At 34.2% G+C, this 18,852-nt stretch overlaps 1 protein-coding gene across 4 annotated transcripts in view; it reads left to right on the forward strand.

Annotated features, from left to right (window-relative positions):
• Nucleotides 1-16,731, forward strand: part of CLCN3 (chloride voltage-gated channel 3) — a 94,763-nt gene extending 78,032 nt beyond the window's left edge. For 2 of the 4 annotated variants that reach the window (XM_051965957.1, XM_051965958.1), the window contains 5 exons: nucleotides 398-584; nucleotides 3,412-3,810; nucleotides 7,818-8,034; nucleotides 12,279-12,354; nucleotides 14,149-16,731. In XM_051965957.1, coding sequence (XP_051821917.1) covers nucleotides 398-584; nucleotides 3,412-3,810; nucleotides 7,818-8,034; nucleotides 12,279-12,354; nucleotides 14,149-14,307 — 1,038 coding nt within the window. In that variant the 3' untranslated portion in view covers nucleotides 14,308-16,731. The remainder of the gene's footprint in view (nucleotides 1-397; nucleotides 585-3,411; nucleotides 3,811-7,817; nucleotides 8,035-12,278; nucleotides 12,355-14,148) is intronic. The other 2 variants (XM_051965960.1, XM_051965961.1) reach the window with 1 other exon arrangement.
• The last annotated feature ends 2,121 nt before the right edge of the window (nucleotides 16,732-18,852 follow it).

Consider the following 18,852-nt stretch of genomic DNA (forward strand, 5'->3'; position numbering starts at 1 on the left):
TATATCTGTTCAAAACAGAAAAAACAAACATAAGATGATAACCCCGCAGAATTTTGTTATATGTGTTTGTGAGGGAAACCAGTCATGTTGGTAGACACAGGCTCATAGAAAGTGGTTTCAGGACTGTCACTGGAATAATGAATCAAAGGATTGTAACTAAAGCAAAGCTGGAGAAGATTATCAACTCGCTAAAGGAAGGGATGTTTTCACATTGTTTTTGTAATTCCCAGTGCAACCTAGGGTCTTGCACATAGAAGTGCTTAGTCTTTGCTTGTTTGACTTTTTAATTGATATTTTTGATTTTGAATGATATGAATTGATATTTTAAATTTGTATACTTAAGACATAAATTTTTAAATGTGAACTTCACCAGTAGTTCTCTTGCTATAATTTATAGGTTCCATCTGGTTTGTTCATTCCCAGTATGGCAATTGGAGCCATAGCAGGAAGGATTGTGGGAATTGCTGTGGAGCAGCTAGCTTATTATCATCATGACTGGTTTGTTTTTAAAGAGTGGTGTGGAGTCGGAGCTGATTGTATTACCCCAGGCCTTTATGCCATGGTTGGCGCTGCTGCATGCTTAGGTAACTATGTTTGAAAGAAAACCAAATATATTGCCTTTTATCTTAAAGGTATTAATTGAAATGAAGTAATGGTACTACTAATTGGCACTAGACAGATAGCACCATTTATGTTTACCTGCAGTTACATTACATTTTATTTTTAAAATTTACTTGTTCACAGAAGTGTCAGTATCCAAAAACCTGTTTCATAGGTGTGCGATGGAATATCTTATGCATTCCTATATGTCCTTTGATAACATTTAATTTTAATACAAGAGTCTGTTTTTGCATTGTGTTCAAGAGGATTGTGTTAGCACAAGTTTCACCAATGACAGACAGACAGACACACACATACACACATATACACACATACACTAAGATCAGTATTTATAATGGGGCCATAAATGTTTCTCTTTTGGGGGGTTCTTTTACTATGAAAGTAAAACTTTCTTTAGAAGTGAATTAACAGTATATGTAAAATATCATGTAGCTTTGTATAATCATTTATAAGCATAAGCAAAGAATCAGTCCCTTTCATTCAGTAGGAATTTATTTGCTATATAATTGTCATTGATAGGAGTTGTGAGTTATATATCCAAGTGTCAGCAATTAATATTAATATAGAAACAAAACAGTAGGTACTAAAATGTGTGATTAAGACACAGTATTTAATGCTTAACATGTTAGTATTCAAAACTTTGTTTTTATAGTGATGTAGAGACATCCCTAGAAGATATACATATCAAATTGTAGGTAACATGAATGGATGGGTAGCTCACAGGCTGAATTGAGAGTCAGCATCCCAAAAAGATTTAGAGAGGCTAGAACAGCCGGTCTAATCAACTAAGATAAAAATTAATGAAGATAAATGTAAAATTTGGGTTCAGATTTGGATTCCAGACATCACTTTATAAGCACAATTTGGGGAGATGTGACTACATAGCAGTTTATCTAGCTAAAGACCTAAGAGTTTTCCTTTAGTCTAACATGAGTGAATACTATGTAATGTTGACCCCAGAATTTAATGCTGCATTAATTAAGAAACACATGATGTTCAGAACAAGGAAATTGATAGCCTTATTGTATACTTCTCTGGTCATACTACATTTGGAGTATGTGTATCAGATTTTAGGCAAAGTAGAATATGAGAGCAACTAGAAGAGTGACTGTCTTTAAGGATAGGTTAAAATATCTGGAGATGATTAGCTTAGAGAATAGAAGATTGAAGAAGTATATGAGTTATAAGTATTTGAACTGTCATGAGAAAGAGTGATGAAACTGCTTTTTTTTCCTGATGGCCAGAACTTGAAATAAAGGTTGAAGTTGTAGAAAGGCATATTAAATTTGTTAATTCCTTAATAATTGTCTATAAGAACTATTACTTCAGAAGGTATGAGTTCTTCCTTGCTACACATTTGTAGTCTTAAAGCAGGGGCTGAGTGACCACTTGTGATAAGAAGGTAGAAGGAATTTTTATGGATTTTATTAGAATGCCTTGAGAGTCCTTTATAATTCTCTAATGATTCTCTGTGTTCCTGTATTGTAACAATTCAGGGCAGAGGGAAATGAATGAGAGATTCCATAGTCAGGGAAGGTTTTTTGAAAAAGGTGATATTTTTGAGATAGCATAAAGTATGAGTGAGGGTTGGTTAAGAAAAGAAGATAATTCCAAGTGAAAAAAATAATTGGAGCAAAGTTACAGGAATGGAAAGGACGATTGTAAGGAAATCAGCTTCACAAGAATGGATAGTATGCATTGGGGATATTGGGAAGTTAGGATGGGTTTGATTGTGGAGAACTTTGAAGTTGGAGAGAGGAGTTTAGACTTGATATAGTAGGCATTAGAGAGCTACTTTAGGCTTTTGAGCAGGGAAATGAGAGAGACATGAATGTTTGTTGTTGTTTTTTCTGATTGGTTGTTGGTTAGGGAGGATGAAGGAAAAGTTGAGGCAAAGATAAGGCCAAGCTTTCTAGCCTGGGAATGATGGGGTTATTTATAGATATTGGAAAGTTTGAGTTAGGAATTGACTTGTACAGAAACATCGAAGGTAGTTGATGGTTTAGTGGAAAGAATGCCATAGATTTGGAATGAGGCAAATTGGGTAACTTTGCATATGGGTCCTTGGGAAAAGGTGGTTTACCTCTCAACCATTTTCCTTCTGTAATGAGGAGTTTGGATTGGATGATTTCAAGGTCTAATTTTAGGGCCTAAATTCTATGATGTTTTGACGAGTTTAAATTAAATTTACTGATATTAATAGTGGGTTAAGTCTTACATGACCAATAGGTAATTAGATGTAACATTAGAATTCCAAATAGAGCAGAAGACTAAAGACTATAGATTTGGCAACAGTATAGTAGAATAAATAGTTGAAGTCATTGGAATGGATAAATTCTGTAAGACAAATAAAAGGCAGGAAAATTCTCTTTTAGATCAACCCTTCATAATAGGTTTGATTAGGATGTCACTGGCAATGGAAGAGTTGTGGTGGTTTCCCAATCCTGACAAAAACAAAAGTAGGTTTTCGTAAGAGCACAAATGTGATATGGTTCATATCATATTGGAATCTTTGAATCTTCAAAGATGAAATCACTTCAAGTGGGGCATGAAATAATTTTGATAATACCTGTTATGATTCTATAATAATATGCTTTTAATTCCTTGTCTTCCTGTTTTACTGAAGTATAATTTTATGCTACTTATTTTTAGTGACTTGGTCCTATTATAAATAGGTGATTTGAGTCTTAACTGCCTACTTTTAAGAAAAAAAAAAGTTAAAAAAATAAGAAAAAATAATAAGCATACTAATGGATCTTATTCTTATCTGATTATTATTGATCTTAACAGGTGGTGTGACAAGAATGACTGTGTCTCTGGTGGTTATTGTTTTTGAGCTTACTGGTGGCCTGGAATATATTGTGCCCCTTATGGCTGCAGTAATGACCAGTAAATGGGTAGGTGACGCCTTTGGTAGAGAAGGCATTTATGAAGCACACATCCGGTTGAATGGGTATCCTTTCTTGGATGCAAAAGAAGAATTCACGCACACAACATTAGCTGCTGATGTTATGAGACCTCGAAGGAGTGATCCACCCCTAGCAGTCTTGACACAAGATAATATGACTGTGGATGACATAGAAAATATGATCAACGAGACCAGCTATAATGGTTTTCCTGTCATCATGTCAAAAGAATCTCAGAGACTAGTGGGATTTGCCCTCAGAAGAGACTTGACTATTGCAATAGGTAAGAGTTTTCACTGTTTTTCGATTATTTTCTTGTTCATATTTAAGGGAAAAATAGATTGTGTGTGTTGAATCAATGGCATATCAATAAACTTTTTATTCTTAGGGAAAAGTTTATACTCATAGGTTTTATTTCTGCCAAATATAGTTTCTCATTTTCTTCAGTATTAGTTGTCATTAGAATAGAAAGCAAACTTCCTTTAATAAAAGGAAATATAGTAAAACTGAGTAAGATGATATTATTTAGAGTACTCTTTAAGTTAAAATCAGTTGCTCTTCAGATAGCTAGGTGATCCTTTACTCTTTAATAACGTTGTTAGATAACCTAAACTTAAATGTTCTTTGATCTCTTCCATTGAATTTCAAATTTAATGGGCTTTACCATCAGTTTTGTGATTTAGGTTTAATATATTGACTTAGATACATAGGCCAAAAAGAGGAATATATGATTGTTTTGGTCAGATGCTGGTTTGAAATCATTATACTCTATTTGTGCTAAATTCTTAAAAAAAACTTGTCATAGAGTGAGTGGTTACATAATAAAGGGGAAAAAAATTATCTTCCCATGAGATTGGTGGCACTGCTGTCCTCTTAAGGTACTAGCTATTTGCCAAAGAGTTCCCTCAAACTTAATCCATATTTGTCTTTTGTTTTTTAAAGGTCAGGGCTGCTACCAATAATCTTTGTTGCTAAGGAATTGGAAACTATAATATTCTAAGGGTTTTGGCTTCTTCCCTAAAAAGATCCTCTTTACAGATCAATCTTCCTTCTATTTTTTTCTCTGTTGCCATTAGTTCAGGATCTGTTTTAATGGCCTAACATCAGAAAGGATGAAAAAGGTAGAGACTAGACATAAGATCCTTTGGTTTGCAAAAATTGTTAGAGATAGACTCTCTCTATCTCTATCTCTACTATCTCTACTAGTTTCAGGTTTTCCTGAAACCAGCTTTTGTGACTTAGAGCAATGGAAGATTCAGGTTGCAGCCCTGGTTTATTTATCCTCAGATAATCTTAGAGAAGATAAGTCTACTATTCCATAGTATGTTTAAGAAATGGAACTTACTGATTGGATCTAATAATGGGCTATGTACTTATACTTAGAGAGAGGTTGTTCTTTCTATGCATAATGAAAATTTACTTTGGTTTTTGGGATAAAGATGGTCTGTATCTTCTAATTTTATTTATAAAATTAATATAATTTCTAAATAACAGTAGAAGCTATTGATTGGGTAGAGGGGATAAACTCTAGATGTCTCTAAGGTCAAAGAACATGAGCAGCTGTTTTTTAGAAAATGAAATACAGGTAGTCAACAATCACATTAAAATGTTCTAAGTTATCAGTGATAAGAGAAAATAAAAAAAAAAGCTCTCAGGTTTGGGCTCAGCCCTAACAAATTGTCAAAGATAATAAAAGTTTTTGTCCTTCATTCTTCAAGATAACCATGACATCAAGGAGGTGATACTGTGACATGCAAGTAAATGAGATTTAAGTGAGAGGACTGTGCAAAGTTACCAGCTTCACTTTTTCCTCTGGAGCCATCCGGCCAGATATAGATAGATCAGGACAATTGGAGATGGCTCTGGATGTAGTAAACTGATTTTTTTAAAGCTAAATTCTTTGATACTTTCAGTTTGACTGTGGCAACAGCTCATTCAGTGCTTAAAGCTAAGTAAGAAAGGTGGGGTGTAGAGGGCTAGAACTCTGAAAAGGTATACTTAAAATTCAATGTAGTTGATGAGATAATAGTTCTCTAGCTATTGATGTATTCACTCTAGTCAGGTACATATATTTAAGGTAATATGGTGAGGTGATGGTTCTACAGACAATTTGGTGCATGCTCAAGTGTGGTTGGACATGCTCTGTGTGAAGTAGTGATATGATTGTACTGGAGTATTTAAAGGCGTCACAGAAGATCCTTGCTTTCTGGGTCACAGTGATTTCATCCACAGGGAAGACTTCAGGCTTCAGACTCCAGAGGCCAGACTCCATCTTTGACCATCCATGTGTCTGCTCTCCTGCCTCCTTCACTTCACTTCCCCACCATGCCCAAAGCCTCGCTCGGGCTGATCCTGAGGCCCACCAGAGAGCTAGCCCGGACATTACGAGGGGGGGGGGAGGGGGAGGTTAAGACAACTGATATTACATGATTGTGGAAAAACTAGTAAGCTTTTGGTGGAGCTATAAAATGATCTAGCCATTCTAGAAAATGATTTTAACCTATAGTAAAAAAAAAAAAAAAAAAAAAAAAAAAAAAAAAAAAAAAGCTAAATTCTTAATACCCCTTTGAACCATAGAGTATGAATTGCTGGGCATTCACCTCAAATGTCAAAGACTTAGGAAAAAGAAATTTTTATATATATATACACACATATATACATATATATATATATATATATATATATGTGCCAAAATATTGAAAGCAGCACTTTTATGATAAGAAACTGGAAATGAAGTAATTGCCTACCTGGGGTTTCTGAAAAAAGGGTGTTTAATAAATGTAAATGGACTTGTAAGAATCAGGAATTGAGAGAAAAATACCAATTATTGTAGAGCAAAGCAAATGGAATAAAGAGAACAGTATACATAATGACCATAGTTAATTTAAAGGAAAACGTCATAAAAAGACTTCAGAATTCAAATCAGTTCGTTAACTAGTTTTGACTACTATTTGACTACAGATAGCTGGTGATGAGGTAGAAAAGTTGTAGACTATAGATATGGAAAGACTTATATGGTAAGACATCATTACGTGTTTGTTTTCTTTAGATTACCTTTTTCATTATGAGAGGCATCTATGGAGGAAAGGAGAACTGGGAGATAGATGTTTTTTAAAAATTAAAAAAAGGCGGGGGAACTAAGATTCTTTTAAGAGTTAGTATGATATAATAAATGAGAGGGCCAGTTTACTTAAAAGATGTTGAAGTTTTCCCTTTGAATAACTCTGTGATCCTTGACAAATCACTTAACTTCTCAATACCCTGGCAGTTCTCTTAATTTGGGGTTCATGAACTTGTATCTTTAAAAAAATTTTTTTTATAACATAATTACTGTATTGGTAAACATTATATTATTTCTCATCTACTTTTTATGAAGAATATGACTGTCACAATGACTGTCACTTTCTCCCTTTGTGTATAACCCCCCCAAAATATCTGCTTCATGTTTGTATTTTTCCCTGAAATCATAGCTAAATGTGATGAATAAGATATTACAAAGAGAATTTGTCTTAAAGCCAGGAAAACCTGGTTACCTCTTGACACATACTGGCTTTGTTGTTAAGCAACTCTTAAAACTCTACTGCAGAGATGATACCAGCCTACCCTGAGAGGGAATCTTCACTTAGGAGTTCCCTATACCATTAAGAACACATTTCCTTTTGAGGTATTTATCTTGCATGTCAAACTTTAAAAATTCACCAAAAATACTTCTCTCCTCCATCTTTTATTATTTTCCTTTTTTTTCCTGGTTATACGTGTACATCAGTTTTTAAAAATACATCTTTCTTTATGAATCTTACTAGGAGAGAAAAATAAGAACTAAAGGGAAAAACCATGAGAGGAAAAAAAGAAGAAAAAAGGAAAAAAAATGAACATAGCACGTGTTGATTTACATTCACTTTCCACCAAAATACTTTGCTTTGGAGCATGAAACTTGATTTAAAAAATTAGTAAGCAGGTAGGCTTTCCAACAATCAAAATTTAGCCAGCTTCTGAACTTAGTTTCTCTTTTAGTCAGGAAAACTTAAAAAAAAAAATGTTAAAAGGAGGGCAGCTAGGTGGTGCATTGGATAGGGTACTGGCCCTGGTGTCAGGAGAACCTGAATTCATATTTAGCTTCAGACAATAACAAGCTATGTGATCCTACCAAAGTCATTTGATTTCAATTGTCTTTAAAAAAAAAGAATACAAAAAATTGTGAACATTCTATTTATTCCTGAATGTGCAGGTTGCTTATAGAATGATAAGCCCATTCTCCATTTGTATTTTTGGTTTTCTCTGTCTTTTCAGAAAGTGCCAGAAAAAAGCAAGAAGGCATTGTTGGCAGCTCCCGGGTTTGTTTTGCCCAGCACACTCCATCTCTTCCAGCAGAAAGTCCTCGGCCACTGAAACTGCGAAGCATTCTTGATATGAGCCCATTCACCGTAACTGACCACACCCCCATGGAGATCGTGGTGGATATTTTCCGAAAGTTGGGTCTGAGGCAGTGCCTTGTGACACACAATGGGTAAGTCCGGTACCAAGAAAGTCAAGACATTGGCTAGAACAGGAGCCATGGGTCTTGGATCTCTGGCCTTTTGGAGTGGCCACTTTGCAGGGATGAGGCTGCTCAGAGGATTTCAGATGGGAGTGCTGTGGCTTATTTTTCCTAGAATTTCAGTAGTGAGCAGTCAGATTCCTGCTTACCTGGGTTTATGCTTGTTATCTTCAGCTTAGTCATAACAATGACAGTTCCAAAGGATACCCTAGTATTTGCAAAGATGCTATGTAATTTTCCTACAAGAAAATTTATTGGACACAGATTATAATACCTGTTAAGAGATATTGGGACTTAAAATTGCCCATTAAAAATACTGAGGGAAAATCTATTTTCTTTTGTTGTTCGTCAGTTTTGACATGGTTATCTCAATATTACTGGTATTCTTATTTCAGCTGACTTTGTTTAACCTGAAGGTGGAGGTTGACAATGAAATTCATGGGTTAGCCAAATGTTTCATTTTAATCAGTATTTTCTATTGCCTTCCCTGTCTTCTTTTGTCTCCTACTATTTTGGGAAATCTTTTATAAGAGCTACTAATGAGCAACAAATTTTCACTATCTCATTTCTCTAAGAGTTAGTTATTTACCAAAGTAGTCATCAAAACAACTAGTTTGAAATGAAATATCACCAGGGCTGTGCAGATTAGAGTCGTAGCAATTAATAATGGACAGTATATTTTGCTCTCCACACTCTCTGCCTCCCAATGTCACTACTTCCTTATTATTTCTTGAATCAGGGCATCTCTTTTGTCCTCATCTCCTTTTTCTCTGTTCATTGTCCATTCTCGTTGCATTTCTTGAGTGCCTTTCCCTTTTTAGCCTTTTTTCTTCTAGAAATATGTTATCGACAGCATGGGAATCCTATCCTAGTTTTTATGGTTTAATATCTATGAAAGGGCCTCTGAAATATTACTATGGGCCAATGAATTGCAAAGCTTAGATTCACGTTCTTAATAGGGCATAATTTCACAAGCATTCAAATGAGATTGATTGACAAATAAGTGGAAGAATTGTAGCTCTGAGTAGATAATGCTGCAAGTCTATAGAATATCCAGAATGCAAGTAGCTAGTGGGATATGGAGATACACAAACTAAACTCTGAACCCTAGGAACACATTTATATGTCTTGGGCAAGGTTTAGAAATTAGACCCTCCTGTTTGTTATAGTTACTAGGACATCGCTTTATTATAATCTGTGTGATTTAAAAGGGGGAAAAATATATACCATGTTAAACAAATTTTAGGACATTAAAATATATTCATATATAAAAATATAACTTTAAATATCCCTCATTGCCTACTCTTTTACAATCTATACTGCTCCTCACGTATGCTAACTAATGTCCTTTCTCTGCTCTCTAATGGTAGTGCTCTTTGGAACTATACTGGGGTCCTTGGAATTGGGGAATAGTGTTTTTGAAGATGATGCATAGAAAATTAATTCATAGATAAAGATAAAAAAAATTTGGGATTCCTATGCTATGATTAGAAAAGAAAATGTTATGTGAATTAAAAGAACAGTTGCCAAAGTATTCTACTCAAAATTCCATTTGGCAACAGAAAATTGGATTTTTAGTCAAAAAGGAAGATCAAATAGACCTTTGGACAAAGATCCAAATTGAGCAGCAGAATGAATATTTTCTTTTGTATGTTTTTGCACCAACAAAACCAGGGTTGCATAGAGCGATGCAGAATTAAACTTTAAATTTTATCTCATTTCTGCCCATTGTGGTCATAGCCAGAATAAAGCAATGAAAACATCACTTAGTAAAAATGAAAGACTATCAGGTAAAGCCTAGAATTTAGGACTTTTGAGTATTGCATATGCTGATTGGAAAAGAGGTGTGCAACAAAACATTTTTATAACGTTTTAGCACCTTTTCCTGTATTGTTAAAATTTTCTTGAAGAACAAATACACTAACTGGGAAAAGTTTTTTTTTTTTTTTTTTTAATTTAGAAATAGATTCAGTATAGAAGTTAGTATTGGTGATTATATTGTGATGAGTATTCCTACATATTTTTGCTTGACATGACTTCTCTCTTCACTTTTATATAATAAATACTAAATTGTATTGACTATACTTAAGGACTACTTCATTTAATTTTAATGTTTGTTTGCTAATTTCTCTTTTAGGAAAATTGGATTATATTTTTGTATAAAATGAGATGGTGTAAAAAAACAAACTGTGAGGCCTTTAAACTAAATAACAACCCTGTAAGAAACTTTTTTCCTCTATGTGTGTGTGTGTGTGTGTGTGTGTGTGTGTGTGTGTGTATGTATACGCACACATCAGATATGTATTTGGCTTTCATTACACTTTGCCTGTTTTTGCCTTTTGAGAAAATGCCCTGATCCTCACATGTCTGTATGAGCAATCAGCTGGGTGGCGTTCATTTTATCTATTACAGGATTATACCTAAGCCTGGAAGGGACCTCAGATGCTAACTTATCCAATATTTTAAGTTTATAGATATTTCCTGGTTCATTCTGATCTCTATTTTTTTTTGGGGGGGGAGTTAATAAGCAAGTATGTTTTATAATCAATTTGATAGAAATGGAAAAGTTAAATAAATATATGAATCACAGTCACAAAGCCTAGGCAGAAAATCAGTGCTTTTCCATAGTGCGGTTTTGAGTATCTTATGAGTGTTTTCATAGTTCATAACCACATTTTTAGATTTGGAAAATTATAACGGTGACTGAGTGAAACATGGAACTCCACAGTTAGTTACATCATGGAGAGAAATGAAACTTCCAAAATTGAGACAACACTTAAAAATGTTTTTCTGCCTAGGACCCCATTTGGTGCTTGCCTATAGTACCAAAGATACTTCAGAAAATTAAAGAAAGTCACATTTAACATCTTCAGAGAATACACTAATAAACATTGTTTATTGATGGTTATTTTTAATAGCAGCTACTAAGTCATTTTCTTTTGATACTTATATTTTTAATTTTAAAAAGACATATTTTTTGTTCTTAAATGGAAATATATTTAGCATTTCACTTTTTCCTTGTCATTTTATTAATTTAATAAATCAAAACTTCTTTGAGAGGTAGAGTTTTTTGTATTTTATTTTTATATATTTTAATATTTATATTATTTTTTATATTTATTGTATATATTTTAAATTTCATTTTATATCTCTGATCTGGAACTATCTTCACAAAGCAAATGGGGAAGATATAGCTCACTCTCATTTTATGGGCTGATTTTTCTAGGAGTGCTACAGTAGTACATATTACTCCAAAAGTTGAATAACCAATTTTTTAGAACGGAAATAATTTTAGAACGGAAATAATCAGACAAGAGACATGAAATTTGAGTGAGACAAGTATTTGATTTTCAGAATAAGCAACTAAGCACATAATCAAGATTTAAATATGTATAGTTAATATATTAAATACACACACACACACACACACATATACACTGTTTAAACCCACTGAACTACTCCAAACACAACGTTTTATTTTTATTTGTTGGTACAAGCAGTCAGATGATTTGTAACACCAATTTATATCAAACTAATTTTGCTACTTTTATTTAATGTTTTAATTTTAATTCTGTTGTTAGAATAGAACAATATTTAGAAATGCATTTGTAGTTTCACACCATAAAAATTCTAGGATCTTACCAAAGATTTTAAAATGGCATAAACCAAATACATGAAAGTTAGGATGTTGTCTATAAAAACATTGAGTGCCCACTGATTAAGTTAAATTCTAGTTGATATTAAAATTCTAGTATCCCAAACTTTATAGTCACAGCCTCTTATTTTTCCTTTTGTTACTGAAGTTGTGCTGAATTATTGCTGTCCATTTCTAACTTAGGGATGATAATTTTTTTTTCCTTTTTGAAGGAAAAGAAACATTAATATGTGGATTTTATTTTTAGAGGGCCCCTGAAATGTATATAAACTTAGGCTAATTGTTCAGCTTTCTTTGCATTCATCTTAAATGTTTACCTCTATTTCTTTGAAGGGGTTTTGTTGTTTTAATGTTTTAAAAACAATGTTTTGTAAATGAGATAGAAATCTAATGGCACTGATTTTAATTTTTGAAAATTTTTCTAACTTCTATTAAGAGCATTCTTACAGTTCATGTTTTCATTTTTCTTTCTCTAATCCATTATCATTATGATTGGAACCTTTTTTTTTCTTTCATTTAATTTCCTGCACAGTTATTAGCATAACATGATCTGTTTCAGGATTGTCTTGGGGATCATCACAAAGAAGAACATATTAGAGCATCTCGAGCAACTAAAGCAGCACGTCGAACCCTTGGTGATTAGATATATCAGATCTCCTAATTAGATACCCTAGAAGTCAGGAAGCATGAAACTTGTGAACTGTTCAGTGCTCTTTTTACCCTGTTATCTGCTGAACAACCAAAATCATACCATGAAATCAATTTATTTGTTTCAGACAGATTATAACTGTAAAATAAACTTGGAAATGTATGCAATTCCATGCATAGAAATTAAGCCACAGCTGCTTCTCTCATCAAAATTGTCTGTTATGATGTGTGCAGTGCAAGAAGTTGGAGGTGTAAAAGTAGTATTGGAGATTCCTAAAAAAGGACATCTGGCAGGTCAGCTTGGTTTAATTAGTGGGTGCACCAGGTTTAGAAGAAGCCTGGCTAGTAGTGGTTCTCCCCAGCCAATAATGTTTTTGTATTAAAAACAGTCTATTGAATTACTTTTTACTGATCTTAGCAATGTAAGGATTGCTGATCATGGCAAAAGATAAATCCCTGGAGGTCTTTTGTCAGCTATTGGACCAGAGCATAATTTGTGTGTATTTGTTATTAGTTTATTCTGCCATGCACCATAACCTTCCAAGTCATGTCTTTTTAAAAGGAATGAATTATTTTTCTTTTGGTGATTCAATGTATGTCCTGCCATTTCATTATTGAATTGTGCCTAGATCCATGTACATGTTTCCAGTATACCACGAACCACTCCTGAGGTCAAATGCACTTTTGTTTTTACTGGCTTCATGTTCTGGCTGTTGTGTTAACTAAGAACAATTTTGTTATTTTACCCTAATTATTCCTTAAAATTTGTCTTTTCCCTGCATCAGTCATACTCGTATTAAGTCTGTCCACCCAATTTGCTGCTTTAGCGCACAACTTATTGTGTATTCCTATTGTATGCTAATATTTCACAAGTGTTTCATGCATCCTTTTAAAAAACAACACAATACTAACCAAAATAATTCGGGCAGCCGCTCATTCATTCTGCTTTTGCTTCTTCTGTGATAGATAATACCTTTTAGGGTTGCTTTATGCTTTGATTTTTCACTTACCTTTTAATACAAGCTAACCACAAAGATTTTCATAAAAGCACTGTAATTGAATTCTTTGACCAAAGTCAAGAAAGGCAAATATCAGTGAGCACGGGAGACCACTGGGGGTGTCAGATATGCTTGGGGACAAAGGGAAGTTCTGAAGCTTGGAAACCAAGTTCTACATGTAGAGGCTCTCTTAAGCATTTTGATCTCAAATGTATGTGCTTTCATGAAGACAGCATCTTAATAACTGGACAGTCCTTAATAATTTGGGGGGTGGGTAAGTGGGAATTGATTGACCTTTTAAAAGGTGGGAAATAATTTGGCTTTCAAATATTTTACTATTTTCTTGATGATGTTATGAAAATAACTCTTTCTCCCAGATGGGGTAGATGCCATTTTCTGTTCATGCTTATGGTTTTTTGTTGTTTCTTGTTTTACCCCTCCTCTTTTGTTCCTTTTTTGTTGGCATACATTGAACAAAATTTCGAAGCCCAATAAACGAATGCCCCAATGGGAACACGGATCTGTGTGTGTCTCAGTGGGAAGGAGACCACGCTATCAGCGACCATCTCAGCTGGGTGGGCTTCGGCTCTTTTCTGACTACATGATGGTTGCTTGTCATTTTATAATTACTTTTATCAAATAAATTCTGTGTTTGAAACACAGAAATCAGGCCGCTTGCTTTGCTCTCTACTCCTGTCAACAAAAAGGATCTGGCTACAGACTTAGCCTTGCTCCTTTGCCTCCGCTGTGTTCTAAGAGCCCTCTTCTCTTTGTCCCTTTCAGGCGCCTCCTTGGTATCATAACAAAAAAAGATATCCTCCGTCATATGGCCCAGATGGCAAACCAAGACCCCGCTTCAATAATGTTCAACTGAACCCCATAGCTGAGGAGAGAGAGCAGACGGAAGAGGAAGTGCACTTGTTGAATAGCACAACGCTTTAACCTGAGGGAATCTTTTTTTCTTTTCTTCAAAACAAGGCAGCATGTGTGAAGTGGGGCTTTGGCGGTGGCGCATGCAAACCGTCCGCTAGAAGCAGGAGTTGGTTTGAGGAGGGAGAGGAGAGAATAGAGAGGTTTTCCACTGTCCAATAGGGAGCAACAGCCTGTCAGCTCCTCCGGCTCTGCACTGGATGCGTCCGGCTCTGTCCGATCCGCCATGATAGTGCAGCGGGAGCTTCCGCCGAGAGGACCGAAGTTCTCCAACACCCAGCCTGGAACGGGGATTGAAGACGTGCTGCCAGTCCTTATTTCTGGAGGGATCACTCTGCATTGAGCCATCTTTGAGACTGTATTGTCTTATCCCTGTACCCCTCCCCCTTTTTTAACCATTGAAATTGTTGTGTTTAACTCATGAAGTGTATAGTTGTTCTGCGCCACCTTTCTACATTCCAGAAGAAGTTGATTTTTCTCTCTCTCCTGAGCTGTAACAAAGCCTCTTTAAATTGGTGTGCCCTTTTGAAGCAGTCCTTTCTCATATTGAGATGTACTGTGATTTTACTGAGGTTTCATCACAAGAAGGGAGTGTTTCTTGTGCCATTAAATATGTAGTTTGTACATCCTCAAATGCTTGGACAGTACAGACACTGACAAAAGCTGATAAAACAGGTATAACCTTGAATGAAGCATGTATGAAATTTTGTATGCTGTGGTTTAAAATAATTTAACAAAAGTAAACTTGACTTTCAAGGTTAAACTAGGATTTATTATTATTTTTTGCCTCAGACTTCATGGATAATGTGACCTAGTCTTATGCAAACTTTTTGTATTATTGATAATACTATGATATACTATGATACCAATGCTGTGCAGCATAAGGAAAGACGTCCTGCTGCTCAGATAGTAAAGAGAAGGAATTATTCTGTATAGCTGTATCTGGTATTAAGTGCATGCTAAAACACTGGACTTTTTTTTCTTGAAATTAGATCAGTCATTTTTTCTTTTCCTCAGAAACAGTGGAAAATGTTCCATTGCTGATACTGAAGAAAAAATGTAATTCATAACTTGCACTAAATGTATATTTTTTTCTTAAAATTTTACCATTCTTATTTATATTTTTATGGATTAAAATTTATTAAATACTGATCAGTTAATATCTCACTTAAATAATTTTACCTTTTTAATGTGATTTTTATAGACTAATTCAGATTCCTTTACAAATATGGAGGAATGAACAAAAGTTTACATTGGGAATGAGGGTTTGAAAAGAGGTTGTGGTTATTTTGCTTTATGATCTAATAATATATGCATATAATGGCTTTTTCTGTCCTAACTTTCACTGCCATCAATTGGAAATCTTTTCTGGTCTGTTCATTCTGAAAAGTGACACTTGAACTGGAAAGCTGCAAATATTGCAAAACATTTTATATATACATATAAATAAGAGCAAACCATTGTCTGATATTTTATTTTGTGGTCATCTAAATTTGTAGTCGCAAAAATTTCAACTGAAATAGAATCTTTAGGAATGGGTAAAACTTACTTGAAGCATTGGATGGTATTTAAAATTTTCCATATCAATCATATTCTTTGGTAGGATGGGCAAAAATAACAGGATAAATGGCTTTTTTGGGGGGAGAGGGAGAATCCCAAATATATCTGCCTTAAAATCATGGGATAAAATGATAGTATAAGGAAAGATAGCACAAAGAAAAGTAACTCACCCCATGGGATTTATACTGTGTATTTTCACTGGGGGAATGACAAATCCGTCATAGAGAAATGTTTTCTAAGCCTAGAAAGGTAATTAGTTCATTTCACAGACTAGGAATGGTTCATCAATTCATTTTCTTTAATTAATAGCAATGTACCTACAAGGCAGTGAAACCATGGCAGGCAGAAATTTTGGAAGTTTAACCTTTCAAATACTCATTTTTGAAACACTGCTAGCTTGCTTTCTTGATGCAAATGATTATTTTACCCTAGTTGCTTAAAACCATCGGCATGCCTGATGTTCAAAGAAATAACACCTTTCAGGCTCTTTTGGACATCTGTAGTCAGCCAAACTATTTCTGAATTAGTTTTGCACATTTCTAACTTTTCAAAAGTCAATATACAATTATCACCCTGGACTCTGGGGACTCTCAGCCTGTGTATACTCACCATGGCTATTCTGGATAGCTGCCTGTCTTTAGTTGAAAGTTTTAAAGGAAACACCAAATTCCCAGCATGTGACTAATCATGAACCTAAACTTGAAATACATTTCATTTTTCCAAGTTATTTTCTGGTTTCTACCCATATCTTCATTGCCACCCTTCTCATAATCTGACAATTCAGGATGAAGATTCTGTACATTAATTCTGTTCCTTTGCATGAAATAAAACAAGTTGGCCACCCTGGTGTGTCTTCCTGCTGAAATACAGAAGAAACGCCACGTTTCTGTTGTGATCATTTGTTAGAATTAAGTTTGGTTTGTCACTAATGCTTTCTCTTTTGAGATATTAAAGAGTGGGATGTGGATCTCCAGTTTAACTGAAATGACTATGCAATGTCCGTCTGTGCCGGTGCCGTTCAAATTAAATGACCAGTGTCATCATTGCAGCCATTTTATTCAGTTTTCTCATTTGAGCATTCCTCACTTTGTGGCAAGAGAAGGGGACAGAGCATTTTTAATTTTTGCTTTTGACAACCTGTTTCATTATTCATGAAGATTACTTTTAAAAAGTGTTTTTTAATAGTTGTATTTTTATTGGTAATATTTTATTTTTTCCAAATATATGCAAAGATAATTTTCAACATATAGCTTTGTAAAACCTTGTGTTCCAAATTTTTCTCCCTTCCTCCCAATCTGATATAGGTTAAACATGTTCAATTCTTATTTTTAAAATTCCGTATTTGTCATGCTGCACAAGAAAACTGAGACAAAAGGGGAAAAAGAAAAACCCAAGCAAACAAAAATTTTGATCCACATTCAGGAAGACTTCTTAATTTGTTCATCCAATGTTGCCTAGATATGTATTTAACATTCATCTTAAAATTTTTATTTATACTAGTGTAGAAGAGCTGCATTCATCACGCAGTAAAGGAATTAAATTAGAAAACCTATTAAAATCAATTTTTTTAGTTTTTAACTGTATTAAGTAAAATGCTTCCCACTTATGCAGTAAAGACTTAACACATCCTAATTAATTTACTGCTGCTTCACATAGAGGCCCCAAACAACTTTTTTCAGAATAGAAAATTGTTTTCTAATTTTCAGGCAAGGAGCAACAGTGGATATAAAACTAAAGCAATAACATTTGCCTGCCATTGTTTGTTTACAGAGCCATCAGTTTCTGCTTATAAACAGAAAGATTTGGCCAAATTAACTTTCACTTCTGTAGTTATTTCAGTCAGTTATGAGGAGAGTTATTGATTTGTTACCTGGTAAACAAGTGATAAACACTCAGAGGAGTGTTATTATCAGCATGGTAAAGTATAAATGGTTGGATCAAACAATATTGAAGAATGTATGGTTTATCAAGTATTTTTGAAAACCTTGAAGTGAGCTAAATTTCAGGGGGGGAAAAGTGGTTTCTATTGATAAATAGAATTTTTAAAATATTCTTATTCAAATAAGGCATGAATGAACCAGTTAATGTGAAATTTTCATTCTGGATGCTTATGTGTTAAAGTGAGCACAATAGGTACACACTGAAGCTACTAGAAATCAATAGCTTTTAAGATGATTCCCATCATTGTGAAGTTTCCTGATTTCCTAGGCTCTTAACTATTTAAATAACTAAATACTTAAAGTACCAGATTTATGCTTTGTGAGGAACAAATTTTTGATTGACCGACAGGTCATTTCATAGAAAACCTAGCATGTGTAATATTTGGAAAATACAAAGTATAACTACATGGTCCTGGATTATCTAGTTGTCGAATGAGAAATGTAATAGGTGATTTAATTTTAAGGATGTATCCCAAATACCTAGGTTGACAGTCACCTGACAACTCTCATACTAGGGGAACACTGTTGGGTAACAAAAAGATAATGCTCTTGCATTTAACTGGTGGTTAAGAGCCTGAGATTGTAATCCTAGCTGTGCACACTTAGGTAGACCTCAGTGTGACTTCCTATAAAAAGAGATAGTTGGATAAAATGATCTCCAAAGTCTCTTGTACTTTTGTACTTTTTAGATTTGTTCATTCTATCATTTAGAGTTTTAATCGGCTGCTTTTAATTGGCCGTGCCTTTTAAAGTATATATTATAAATGAATCTGGTCTCAACATTTGTTTCAAAAGTATAAAAGTTCAATGAGTCTAGGAAAAAAAGGTACCTAAAGCCATAAATAAAATTAGAATCATGGGATATGTATATAGAAGGCTGGCCAGGTGAATTCTGTTAACTATAGCAATTTACAAAACTACAGAATTGTAGTGATTGTAATCTGCATTGGTCAGGTATCACACATTTGATACAAACCATAAATCTTCCAAGCATTACTTAGTACTGAAGTAGACCTTATAACCATTATTTTCATTTCAGACAGAAATGTCTTGGGAG

Source organism: Antechinus flavipes, chromosome 6 (assembly GCF_016432865.1).
Source record: "Antechinus flavipes isolate AdamAnt ecotype Samford, QLD, Australia chromosome 6, AdamAnt_v2, whole genome shotgun sequence".
Lineage (NCBI taxonomy): Eukaryota > Metazoa > Chordata > Mammalia > Dasyuromorphia > Dasyuridae > Antechinus > Antechinus flavipes.